General features: G+C 36.5%; 1 protein-coding gene across 1 annotated transcript in view; it reads right to left on the bottom strand.

Moving 5' to 3' along the window:
- The window catches only part of TESK2 (testis associated actin remodelling kinase 2), a 103211-nt gene extending 90565 nt beyond the window's left edge, over positions 1-12646 (bottom strand). The window contains exon 1 of the mRNA XM_068965719.1: positions 12451-12646. Within this exon, the coding sequence (XP_068821820.1) occupies positions 12451-12579 (129 nt within the window). The 5' untranslated portion in view covers positions 12580-12646. The remainder of the gene's footprint in view (positions 1-12450) is intronic.
- Positions 12647-13393: the final 747 nt, after the last annotated feature.

Below are 13393 nucleotides of genomic sequence, written 5' to 3'. Positions count from 1 at the left end.
CTGAATAGATTTTCCACTTACCAGAGGTAAGAGATTGGGGCCATTGTGCCATTTGGTTTTACCTTCTTTTCTCTTTACAAATGTACATACAAACACTCATGTCACCTCTGTTTACACATACCACAGTTCTTCCCTAAACAGATTTCACTAACATCCAAAATATCTAAGTCATTTTCTTAGAAACAACTGAAATTAATCTGTTTTATAGTATTTTTAAAATAAGAAGATTAACAGTCAAAAGAACTCTCTGAAGCTCACAAATTGTTTTAAGTGTAAATCCAACCTATTTTGCTTCTAAAAGGGTGTTTTTTCTAATTTCAGTAACAGATGTTTTATATATCTTTCCTAGTACTTTTAGGTCAGGGCTTTATAACCTCCGCACTATTAACATTTTGGGCCAGACAATTTTTGGTGGTGGATGGCTATCCTGTGCATTGTAGAACTGTTAGTGGTATCCTCTACCCACTAGATACCAGTAGTACCCCCTGCCCAGTTTTGACAATATCTCCAGACATTGCTAAATATCTCTTAGGAAAGCAAAACTGACCCCAGTTGAGAACAACTGCCCTAGTTCATCAGTCTTAATTATTTCCGGACTTCCCTGGTGGGCCAGTGGCATCCACACTTTCAATGTAGTGGGCCTGGATTCAATCCCTGGTTGGGGAAAATCCCACATGCCACATGTTGTGGCAAAAAATAAGGAAAATGACAAATTATCTAATTGTGACTCATGGGGTTAACGAATCACAAAGTATACAATAAATACCATGAAGTTTGATAGTCATGGCTTTCTATCCTTCATAAAATATAGCCTAGTAGTCTTTGTTACTTATCTAAAGACAGGCTTCAGAACTAAATTGAACAGATAATATAACTAAAATCTATTCTTAAGGAGGAATGACCAGAAGGTGCTAAATCCTAAAACTGAACTATTTCAAAGGAACATAAATAAGCTGCATAAATCCACATTCTTGGGACTTTCCTGGCGGTCCAGTGTCTAGGGCTCCTTGCTGCTGCTGCAGGGGGCACAGGCTTGATCCCTGGTCAGGAAACTAAGATCCTACATGCCATGTGGTGCAGCCACAAAATAAAAAATAAAAAGTTCACATTCTTTAATATGAAGTCATCCATCAGCCAGTTTTCTTTTGCTATCTAAGGCAACTAAACGTCCTTAAGCTACCTGCATAATTTATACCTCCCACACCAGAAGTTAAATATTTTCTTTTATTGCTACTGATACATTTTTTATTTAACCTGACCTTTAAAGCTCTGTAATCATCTGTACTTTGGTAATCAAAGATAAAAACTAACCATCACCTAGCTGTGCACTACAGAGCTATTAGACCAGAGGTTGGAAAACTTTTTCTGTAAAAGGACAGACAATAAATATCTTGGGCTTTGAAGTTATATAGTCTCTGCTGTAACTACTCAATTCTGTCACTGTAGCACAAAAGCAGCCGTAGAACATACATTACCAAATAAGTGTAGATGTGTTCCAATAAAACTTATTTACCAATGCAAAAGGCAGGCAAGATTGGTCCAAAACCCTGTATCAGAATACTACATGTAAGAAAAAATAAAAATATTGATCCCTCTCTTTCCCAATGATGTTTTCATCATCAAATTAAACTAATAACTTTCTAAAATACCATAAAATACAATTAAGTTTTGTTGTTGCTGTTCAGTTGCTAAGTCATGTCCGACTCTTTGTGACCCCATGGACTGCAGCACACCAAGGTCCTCTGTCCTCCACTATCTCCCAGTGTTTGTTCAAATTTATGTCTATTGAGTCTGTGATGCTATCTAACTATCTCATTCTCTGCCACTGCCTTCTCCTTTGGCCTTCAATCTTTCCCAGCATCAGGTTCTTTTCCAATGAATTGACTCAGCTGGCATCAGGGGGCCAAAGTATTGGGACTTCAGCATCAATCCTTCCAATGAATATTCAGGATTGAGTTCCTTTAAGATTGACTGGTTTGATCTTCTTACAGTCCAGGGCACTCTCAAGAGTCTTCTCTAGCACCACAGTTCAAAAGCATCAGTTCTTCGGTACTCAGCTTTCTTTATAGTCCAACTCTCACATCCATACATGACTTCTAGAAAATCCATACTTTTGACTATACAGACTTTCATAAGCAACATTATTTCTAATATGCTAAGTTTGTCATAGTTTTCCTTCCAATGAACAGTATCTTTTAATTTCATGGTTGCAGTCACTGTTCACAGTAATATTGGAATTCAAGAAAATAAAATCTGTCACTGCTTCCACTTTTTCCCCGTTTAACTAGCTTTCTTCAATTAACAAGCTGCTTTCTCCTTTAGTAACAGGCATTCACAGTGGGATAATGCTGGACCCTATTGCTTTAAATGAGGAAAAAGAGCCAACTATGAAATCAGGCTCAGGACTGAGATTTGTACTATACCAGTATACAGAAGCCTGACCCAAGAAATTAAAATAAATCCTTTAGGTTCAGATCCAGAACCTAAACAAACCCAGCAGAAGCAATGTCAGACCTGTATATTAAAATACACCCACAACCTTGAAAACTGCAAGGTAAAACCTATCTCCCTGAATATAGGCTCTCAATATAAAATTATAAATCACAGAAAAAATGAAATACCAGCAGGTCAAAAGACCAAATAATAAGATATTCATACCCTAAGATTTGCAACTAATCTGAAAGGGACTAAAAACAAACAAAACAGTTTAATGGTCAAAATTTACTCATCTCTATGCAAATCTACTAGAAAACCTATAATAATAACATTCTCTTTTTTCAAATTTTTATTTTTTTTTGGTTGCATTGGGTCTTCGTTGCTGTGAACAGGCTTTCTTCAGCTGCAGCAAGCAGGGGCTACTCTTCATTGCAGCGCACAGGCTTCTCACTGCGGTGGCTCCTCTTGTTGCGGAGCGTGAGCTCTCTGGGCACAGGCTTTAGCAGCTGCAGCATGTGGGCTCAGTAGTTGTGATTCACGGGCTTAGTTGCTCTGCAGCATGTGGGATCTTCCCAGATCAGGGATCAAACCTGTGTCCCCTACATTGGCAGACAGATTCTTAGCCACTGGACCAGCAGGGAAATCTCAACAATAATTTTCTGGTAAAATATAATTACTGAAATTGACATAGAAGAAACAAAAATTTGTACAGATCAGTTAAACTAAAAGGATAGAAAAATTTTTCAAAGTACTTGGCCAAGATTTGACAGAAGAATTCAATCAAATATTCAAGGAGTAAATTATTCCAATAATATTTCAATTGTTACAAAGCATAGGGGAAAAAACTTCTGAATTATTTTTATGAAACAAGCACAACATTCCTATCAAAACCTAAAAACAGAAGCATGAAAGAGAAAAACACAACCTATTCTCATAAATATTTGGATATAAATACCCCAGCAAAAAGAAGTTAGCAGCTCATTAAAGAATAATATACCAGGAATGCAAAGATAGTTTACTATTAGACTACTTACTAATATAATTCACTTTACTGATAGCAAAAGACAAAAATACATGCATCATCATACGTATTACAGTTCTTCAGAGAAACAGAACCAATAGGATATTTACAGAGACAAAAAGATTTATCACAAGGAATTGGCTCACACAGTTATAGAGCCTGATAAGTTCCAAGATCTGCAGTTGGTAACATGGAGACCCAGGAAAGCCAAAGGTGTAATTCTGAAGCCCTGAGAACCAGGAGAGCCAATGGGATAAATTCCAGACCAAAACATGGCATGGCAGTTCAGTTCAGTTCAGTCACTCAGTCCTGTCCAGCTCTTTGTGAACCCATGGACTACAGCATGCCAGGCCTCCCTGTCCATCACCGACTCCCAGAGTTTACTCAAACTCATGTCCATTGAGTCGATGATGGCATCCAACCATCTCATCCTCTGTTGTTCCCTTCTCCTCTGGCCTTCAATCCTTCCCAGCATCAGAGTATTTTCAAATGAGTCAGTTCTTCGCATCAGATGGCCAAAGTATTGGAGTTTGAGCTTCAACATCAGTCCTTCCAATGAATATTCAGGACTGTATTTCCTTTAGGACGAATTGGTTGGATCTCCTTGCAGTCCAAGGGACTCTCAAGAGTCTTCTCCAACATCACAGTTCAAAAGCATCAATTCTTCAGTACTCAGCTTTCTTTATAGTCCAACTCTCACATCCATACATGACTACTGGAAAAACTATAGCTTTCACTAAATGAACCTTTGATGGCAAAGGTCTCTGCTTTTTAATAAACCTTCAATAAAATCTTTAATAAAAGGTCTCTGCTTTTTAATATGCCATCTAGGTTGTTCATAGCTTTTCTTCCAAGGAGTAAGCATCTTTTAATTTCATGGCTGCAGTCACCATCTGCAGTGATTTTGGAGCCCAAAAAAATAAAGTCTCACTGTTCCCACTGTTTCCCCATCTATTGCCATGAAATGATGGGACCAGATGCCATGATCTTAGTTTTCTGAATTTGAGCTTTCAGTTCAGTTCAGTCACTCCAACATGCCTGACTCTTTGCGACCCCATGAATGGCAGCATGCCAGGCCTCCCTGTCCATCACCAACTCCCGGAGTTCACCCAAACCCATGTCCATTGAGTCGGTAATGCCATCCAACCATCTCATCCTCTGTCATCCCCTTCTCCTCCTGCCCTCAATCCCTCCCTGCATCAAGGTCTTTTCAAATGAGTCAGCTCTTCACATCAGGTGGCCAAAGTACTGGAGTTTCAGTTTCAACATCAGTCCTTCCAATAAACACCCAAGACTGATCTCCTTTAGGATGGACTGGTTGGATCTCCATGCTGTCCAAAGGACTCTCAAGAGTCTTCTCCAACACCACAGTTCAAAAGCATCAATTCTTCAGAGCTCAGTTTTCTTTATAATCCAACTCTCACATCCATACATGACCACTGGAAAAACCAAGCCTTGACTAGACGGACCTTTGTTGACAAAGTAATGTCTCTGCTTTTGAATATGCTATCTAGGTTGGTCATAACTTTTCTTCCAAGGAGTAAGCGTCTTTTAATTTCATGGCTGCAGTCACCATCCGCAGAGAATTGGAGCCCAAAAAAATAAAGTCAGCCACTGTTTCCATTGTTGCCCCATCTATTTGCCATGAAGTGATGGGACAGGATGCCATGATCTTAGTTTTCTAAATGTTGAGCTTTAGGCCAACTATTTCACTCTCCTCTTTCACTTTCATCAAGAGGCTCTTTAGTTCTTCTTCACTTCCTGCCATAAGGGTGGTGTCATCTACGTATCTGAAATTATTGATATTTCTCCCAGCAATCTTGATTCCAGCTTGTGCTTCTTCCAGCATTTCTCATGATATACTCTGCATATAAGTTAAATAAGAAGGGTGATAGTATACAGCCTTGACGTACTCCTTTTCCTATTTGGAACCAGTCTGTTGTTCCTTGTCCAGTTCTAACTGTTGCTTCCTAACTTGCATACAGATTTCTCAAAGGGCAGTCAGGTGGTCTTGTATTCCCATCTCTTTAAGAATTTTCCGCTGTTCGTTGTGATCCACACAGTCAAAAGCTTTAGCATAATCAATAAAGCAAAAGTAAATGTTTTTCTGGAACTCTCTTGTTTTTTCAATGATCCAACAGATGTGGGCAATTTGATCTCTGGTTCTTCTGCCTTTTCTAAATCCAGCTTGAACATCTGGAAGTTCACCGTTCACATTCTGTTGAAGCCTGGCTTGCAGAATTTTGAGCATTACTTTACCAGCATGTGAGATGAGTGAACATGGCAAGCCCAAAGCCTAAGAAGAGGCAGTATTTCAGTTTCAATCCAAAGGCAGGGAAATACAGATATCCCACCTAAAGTAGTCAGGTAGGAATTCCCTCATCACAGGAAAGTCACCCTTTTAGTTCCTTTTGGGCCTTTAAATGATTGCTCAGGTGGTAAAGAATCTCCCTGCAATGTAGGAGACCAGGGTTCAATCTCTGTCTCAGGAAGATCCCCTGACACAGGGGAGTGGCAACCCACTCCAGTTTTCTTGCCTGGAGAATTAGCAGGCTACACAGTTCATGGGGTTGTAAAGAGTTGGGCATGACTGAGTGACTAACGTCCACATTAGGGATGGCAATCTGCTTTACTCAGTCTACTGATTCAAATGATAATCTTATTCAACATGTACTCTCAGAGACATACTCAGAATAAAATTTGACCAAATATCTAGGCATCATCTGGCCCAGTTAAGTCAACATATAAAATTAACCATCATGCTAGAGATTTTGAAAAGACATACAGTAAAAGTCATCATCCATACTGCATAAAAATAGTTCTTAACCAAATAGGAGGGTTTTTTTATTACAATTTTGAAGATCGAACAGAAAAAGAAATATCTACTTCAGCCCCCAAATCATATCATATTTAATTAGAAAACACTACAGGTATTCCCATTAAAGTCAGGAACAAAGACAAAGATGTCAAATACCAATATTATTTAACACTTTAGGAAGTATTAGTCAATGCTGTTTATTGAGAAAAAGTGAGATAAAAAATGGGAAATAAATTTATCATCATTCACAGATATGACTATATATCTGGGAAATCAAAGTCAATCAACTGAAAATCTATTGCAAACATTAAAAAAACTCAGTACACTGGATGCATCAAAGATTAATGTGTAAAAATTAGTAGTCTTCACAAGCAAACAACAAACAGAAGATATAACAGAAGTGCAATTGACATTTACAATTGCAGCAGAAAAAAATGAATATCCAACATCAGAAGAAATGTGGAATTTTTTTTTAAATTTTTAATGTCTACAAAGAGACACAAAATACTTGAACGGATGAGAAGATATGCCATATGCTTATATAAAAAGACAATAATTCTCTAAATTAATCTATAAATTTACTCAAATCTCAATAAAAGGGTAATAGGATTTTTTTGGAGAAGGAAATGGCAGCCCACTCCAGTGTTCTTGACTGGAGAATCCCAGGGATGGGGGAGCCTGGTGGGCTGCTATCTATAGGGTCATGCAGAGTGAGACAGGACTGAAGCGACTTAGGAGCAGCAGCAGCAGAATATTTTTAGAAACCAACAAACGCATTTTAAAACTCACAATAAAAATAAGGAAGAATTGCCAAGAAAATTCTGAAAAGGAATAATAATGATGAAGAAGACTAGACTAACCAGATATTAAGAAAAAAGTTGAAATGATTAAATTATTATAACAGTGTATTATGGTAGACAGTCCAATGCAACAGAATAAAGTCTAGAAAGACACCAAAATACATACTGAGGAAAATTCAGGATAGAATAAAAGTGACACTTCTAATCAGTGAGAAAAATATTAAATATACATTAAATGTTGCTGGTACAACTGAGTAGACATCTTAAAAAACAAATTCCAGATAGATCAAACATTTAAACATAAGTAGTAATACCATAAAAGTGATAAGAAAAAAATTATAATGTTATTTATAACATAGGAGTATAGAGAGCTTTTTTAATCATAAAAGAAACAGAAGGCAATAAAAAATAAACTGAACTATTTCTACATTGCAAAAATTGTTAAAAACTAACTTAAAAAGCACTACAATCTTAGAAAATATAATTCATAGCACACATAAAAAGAAGTTCTACAAAACTAAGATACTTGTAGAAGAATGAGTACTATACGCCATGTAGAATTCTAAGCACTCAGGATACAGCAGTGCAGAGTTAAAAAGAGATTTAAAAAAGAAACCTGCCCTCATAGAACTTACACTACCTCTACCATGGAGCAGGTAAGTAAGTAGGTAAATAATAGATAATTGATATATAAACATGCACACACACATACACATACAGACTATACACGTATTTGCCTACATAAGTACAAAATATCTCTAGAAGGACATGTAAGAAAGCACTAAATACCAGTTACCTAGAGAGAAGAAAACTGAGGGGCAGAAAAAAGCAAATTATTTTTCACTGAATAACCTTTTACACCTTTTAAGTTTATACTATGTGATTTTTAAAATAAATTCAATTAAAATTACACAAAATTAGATGTTCAAAGAAAAGCAGGAACAGGATATTTGAAACAAGAGAGAAGTGCATTTAAGAAACACAAATAGAAAGTCTACAAAACTCTCATCACAAGAAAAAAAGAATCTGCAAATACATGACGTGATGGACGTTAACTAAACCTATTATGGTAATCATTTCACAATATATATTCATATGAAATCATATTATACACTGAAAATTAATACACTGTTATATGCCAACTGTATCTTAATAAAATCTAAAAGAAAAAAGCCAAAAAAAGAGAAAGTCTAGAAAAGAAAAACATAGCAACTGAAATTTAAAAATCTCAAAAGCAGTTTGAATAATAGAGTAGGCCCCAAATGAAAAGAAAGTAAATAGGAAAACAGACTGAAAATCACCACCACACTCCCCCCTAAAAAAACTAGCACAAAAAGGCAAAGAAACAAAAACATGAGAGAAAAATTAAGAGACATGAAAGGTAGCACGAGACAATCCAATATACATGTAATGGGACCTTAAGAGGCCAAAGAAAAGAGCAGAATTTTAAAAGATAAAATGTCCAAGAATTTTCTAGAATTTAAGACACATGGTTCTTAAAATGAAGGAATAAACCACATTCTAAGCAGAATAAATAACAATAAATCAGCTCTGAGACCAATATAATCAAAACTGAACAAAGAAGAAAAAATAATTCTAAAGGCTGATTAAAAAGGGTAAACAACCAAACAACTAACTTAGCGACAGCAGAGGTGAACTAAAAAAAGAAAAAAGGGAAGAATAATTTTAATGTGCTGAAGAAAATACTGTCCTAAATTCTATACTCATTAAATTATCATTTAAGAGTTTATGCAGTGTAAAGATAGAATAACAATAAATATAAACAGATTACAATTTCTCTGTCTCTTTATGGGCAAATTTAATTTTGGATCAAAAAAATTAAATATAAAACTATTTCACAGGACATACATAAAAAATGTACTATCACAGACAGAATAAAAATAGAGATAGAAAAAGACATCCTGGGAAAATAATAACCAAAACAACAGATAAATGCATATAGTGAGGAAGAAGGTACATAATATTGATATCAGATAAAGTAGAAATCAAAGCTAACAGCATAAAGTGGGACAAAAATAGAAAACTAGCATTTATAAAATATACAATCTATCTACAGTGTACAATCCAATAATAAACAAGAATTTCTATTAATATATACTTCACAATATGGACTATAAAAAAAATAACCACACTGACAGAAACACAAGGAGAATCTATAAACACATTAGGAAATATTAATAGACTTTTTTCAAAGAAATAGATTAGACTATAATAAATAAGGTCATATAACATTTGAATAACAATACAAAAGCTTAATCTAATAGAGGTACACAGAACTTCATGCGATCAAACAAAACAGAAATTCATATTTGTTTCAAATATATTTGCGGCATTCAAGAAAATCTGACCTTGTGCTATATCAAAACAAAATCTAAATTATATTCCAGAGGCTTTCTTGATGGTCCAGTGGTGAAGAATCTGCCTTGTTGGACATCCCTGGTGGTTCAGTGGTTAAGAATTCGCCTTGCACATGGGCACATGGGTTTGATCCTCGGTCCAGGAAGATTCCACATGACACAGGGCAGGTAGGCCCTTGTGCCACAACTAATGAGCCTGAGCTCCAGACCTTGCAAGCTGCCACTCACTACTGAGCCCACCTGCTCTAGAGTCCCTGAGCCAAAACAAGAGAAGCCACTGCAAAGAGAAGCCCGCACACTGCAACTAGAGAAAGGCTGCCTGCAGCAATGAAGACCCTACACGGCCAAAAATAAATATATAAACAACTTTGTTTAAAAAAAAAAAAAAGAATGTGCCTTGCAATGCAGAGGACTCAGGTGCAATCCCTGGTCTCAGAACTAAGATTCCACATGCCGAGGATCAACTAACCCCCCGTAGACCACAACCACTGAGCTCTTGTGCCACAACTCAAGAGTCCCTGCGATGCAATGAAAGATCCTGCATAATCCAATTAAGACCCAACACAGGACTTCCCTGGCAGTGCAGTGGATAAGAATCTGCCTCCCAATGCAGGAAACATGGGTTTGATCTGTAGTCCAGGAAGATTCTACATGCTGTGGAGCAACTTAACTCGTGCACCACAACTACTGAGCCCACGAGCCCTCCTAGGGACTTCAGGCCACAACTACTGAAGGCCATGTGCGTAGAGCCTGAGCTCTGCACAAGAGAAGCCACCACACTAAGAAGCCTGTGCACCACAACAAGTAGCCCCTGCTCGTTGTAACTAGAAAAAGCCCACAGGCAGCAACAGAGCCAGAGCAACAAAAAAAAATACATGAGATAATTAAAAAGAGCCAACTCAGCCAAATAAGTAAATATTTTAAAAAATAAATTATACTCCAAGGACAGATTTCATACAAGCCATTTTCTGTGATCATGATGCACTAAAATTAGAAATTAAATATCAAACAATTACCAAAAAGAAAATTCACCATGTAGACTTTTTAAATTTTCATTTAAATAATTCTCATATCAAACCAAACTACATTTAGAAATGATGAGACCACACTGAAAACCTGTGATATGGCCAAGTCTAGAGGAAACTTTAAAGCTTAAGTGTATATACAAGAAAATAATAAACACTGGGAAAAACTGAAATAAGAATAAAATTCAAAAAGCTACAAAAAGAACAAAACATCACTAGATCTAATAAGAAAGTAAATGAAAGAAAGTAATACAGATATAAGTAGAAAATAGTGAACCATAACACAAACAGAAGATAATCAGAAGAATCAAAGGTAATATTCTGACTGCCAGGTTCTGCCCAGGGTGGAGTTATCAACAGGTGTGGAAACAGACAAACTTCCCTGGGACAGGTACAAGGGCAAAGGCAGGACCAATGAGACTTCATAGCTATCCCCACAGGTCCCGGAATCCTATATTTCTTAAGCCTTCAGTTTATCAATAAACAATACCTCTTTTTTTTTCCCCATTTTTGGCCACATCATGTAGCTTATGGTATCTTAGCTCCCTGGCCAGAGGCTGAACCCAGACCTTGGTAGTGAAAGCACCAAGTTCTAACCATTGGATCGCCAGGGAATTCCCAACTAGCTCAATTTTTTTTTAAGCAAATCCTTTCAGAAGAAACCTAAAATAAACTTGTGTTGTTTTATTTTTAAAATAGAAGACACAAATAAACCATATTAGAGGAAGGAGGCAGATATTGATATGGTATTAATTACACTTAGGTTTGGCTGCAAACAGAGGACCAAATATTAAAAGTCTTAAGATTTTTTTTCTTACAAAGAGACTCCAGGAGATAGTACAGAACCAGGCAGCTCTCTTCCATGTAGGCATGGAAGATGCAGGCTCTGTCCTGTTGCTCTGCCACAGATGGCCTCCATTTGTAGGGTTACACTATGATCAAAATGTACAACAGCAAATATGAAGGAAAAATGGATATAAGAAGTGGCAAAGGAAGAATTCCAAAAGCTCCCATACGACAATTCTGCTCATATCCTATTGGGCAGAACTACTCATATAGTTAAACCTAGCTATAAGGAAAGCTAGGAAATGGCATCAGTGTGTCCAACTAAAAGATCTATTAATATGGAAGAAGGAAAACACAGCTATTGTGGAAACAAAAAACCTGTGCCACATCAATTACATAAAGTATTTATGCCCACAAATCCAAAAATTTAAGTAAGATTAATTATATCCTAAGAAAATAAAATTAACAAAAATTACTTAAGAAAGGAAAGATCCCACACAATGTGAAGCAATTAAGCGTGCTCTCCTCGACTAATGAACCAACATGCTCTGGAGCCCACAAGACACAACTAGAGAGTCTATGCACCTCAAAGAAAGATCCTGAATGAAGCAACTAAGACCCAATGCAGCCAAATAAATAAATAAATATTGAATGGAAAAAAAAAATTTTTTTTTTGGCCATGCCACAGGGCTGGTGGGTTCTCAGTTCCCCAACCACAGATAAAACACAGGCCCGGCAGTGACAGCACCAAGTCGCAACCACTGGATGACAAGGGAATTCCAGGCACAAAAGAACAAATATTATAATTCCATTATATGAGGTTCCTAGGATAGACATATTCATAGAGACATTAGATAGAACAAATATTAACATGGGCTAAGGGTACTAGAGGGAGTTTTTTTTTAATGCATACAAAGTGTCCATTTTGGATGATGAAAAATTCTGGAGGAGTGGAAGAGGCTCCTATGTTATTTTAATTTTTGATCAGTATGGATTATTTTTATAGTTAAAATAAATAAAATATCTTGCAAGTTAACAGATAGCTCAAGAGGAGTTTACAATACTACTCAAGATCCACAGTCCCCTGACAAGGCAAAGCCTACTTCCTAATGAAACACGGCTGTGAACTCTGCAGTGAAACTGACCCTCAACAAGACAATATGAGAAAAACTGTGGCATCACTCACCTTGAACACTTCAGAGAAGAAGCCAGACCCTATTTTTTCACAGGTGAAGTCATCTAAACGTGTCAGTCTGGAAAAGGCACTTATAAGAGCTCGATATGAGGAGGGCCAAATTCTTCCCACTTGGGTCATGTTCCCATCCCCTCCACTACCTCCTTCAAAATCCTCAAGACGCTCCACACGTGGAGGAAATCCTGCAATTGAATTCCGTTTGCTCCGATCCATAGTCTTCAATAATCACTTGTTTCTTCTTTTAAGAATGAATTCCATACATAATAAGTTTTTGTTGAGTTTTACTTCTCTTCTGGCTTGACACTAAACAAGAGATCAAAATAATATTTCATTAAAACCATCAATAAAAATTAAACACATGCATACAGTATAATATTAATGTAAAAGTACTGCCTCTCTTATAGTCTAGTTACTGATTTTCAGATCTAAAAAACACCTTATGCCTTTACCTTCAAAAAACAATGATATAGCCATGATTTATTGAGCACCTACTATCTAGGAAACAGTATGAGAGTTGTACATATGTTATGTCATTTGATTCTCAAGTAACCCATGATACAAAGATTATAATGCTTATTTTGCAGAGAGGTCAAATAATCATACAGTCACTAAATGACAGAGATAACACTAAAATGCCAGACTGTCTGATTCAAAAACTTATACTCTTGCCAATGCCCTTCACAGTCTCACATAATTTTCTCTTCATGTGAAAAAGTCAAGTTCAAATATATAAAACAAGGATGATAAATATTTTACATTTTAAAATTATATAATTTTAAAAGAAAAAAAACTATATCCAAAGGCAATTTAAAAAGTCACTCTTGATTAAACAACCCAGTCTAGCAGAAATGACCACAGAAGGCTCTACCATTCTGGTACCTGATGAACAATAAGAACAAACGCCCACTTTTTCTTTTAGTCCATCTCTACTACT

This window comes from Capricornis sumatraensis, chromosome 2 (genome assembly GCF_032405125.1).
Source record: "Capricornis sumatraensis isolate serow.1 chromosome 2, serow.2, whole genome shotgun sequence".
Lineage (NCBI taxonomy): Eukaryota > Metazoa > Chordata > Mammalia > Artiodactyla > Bovidae > Capricornis > Capricornis sumatraensis.
This window is presented reverse-complemented; position numbering and strand designations above follow the sequence as displayed.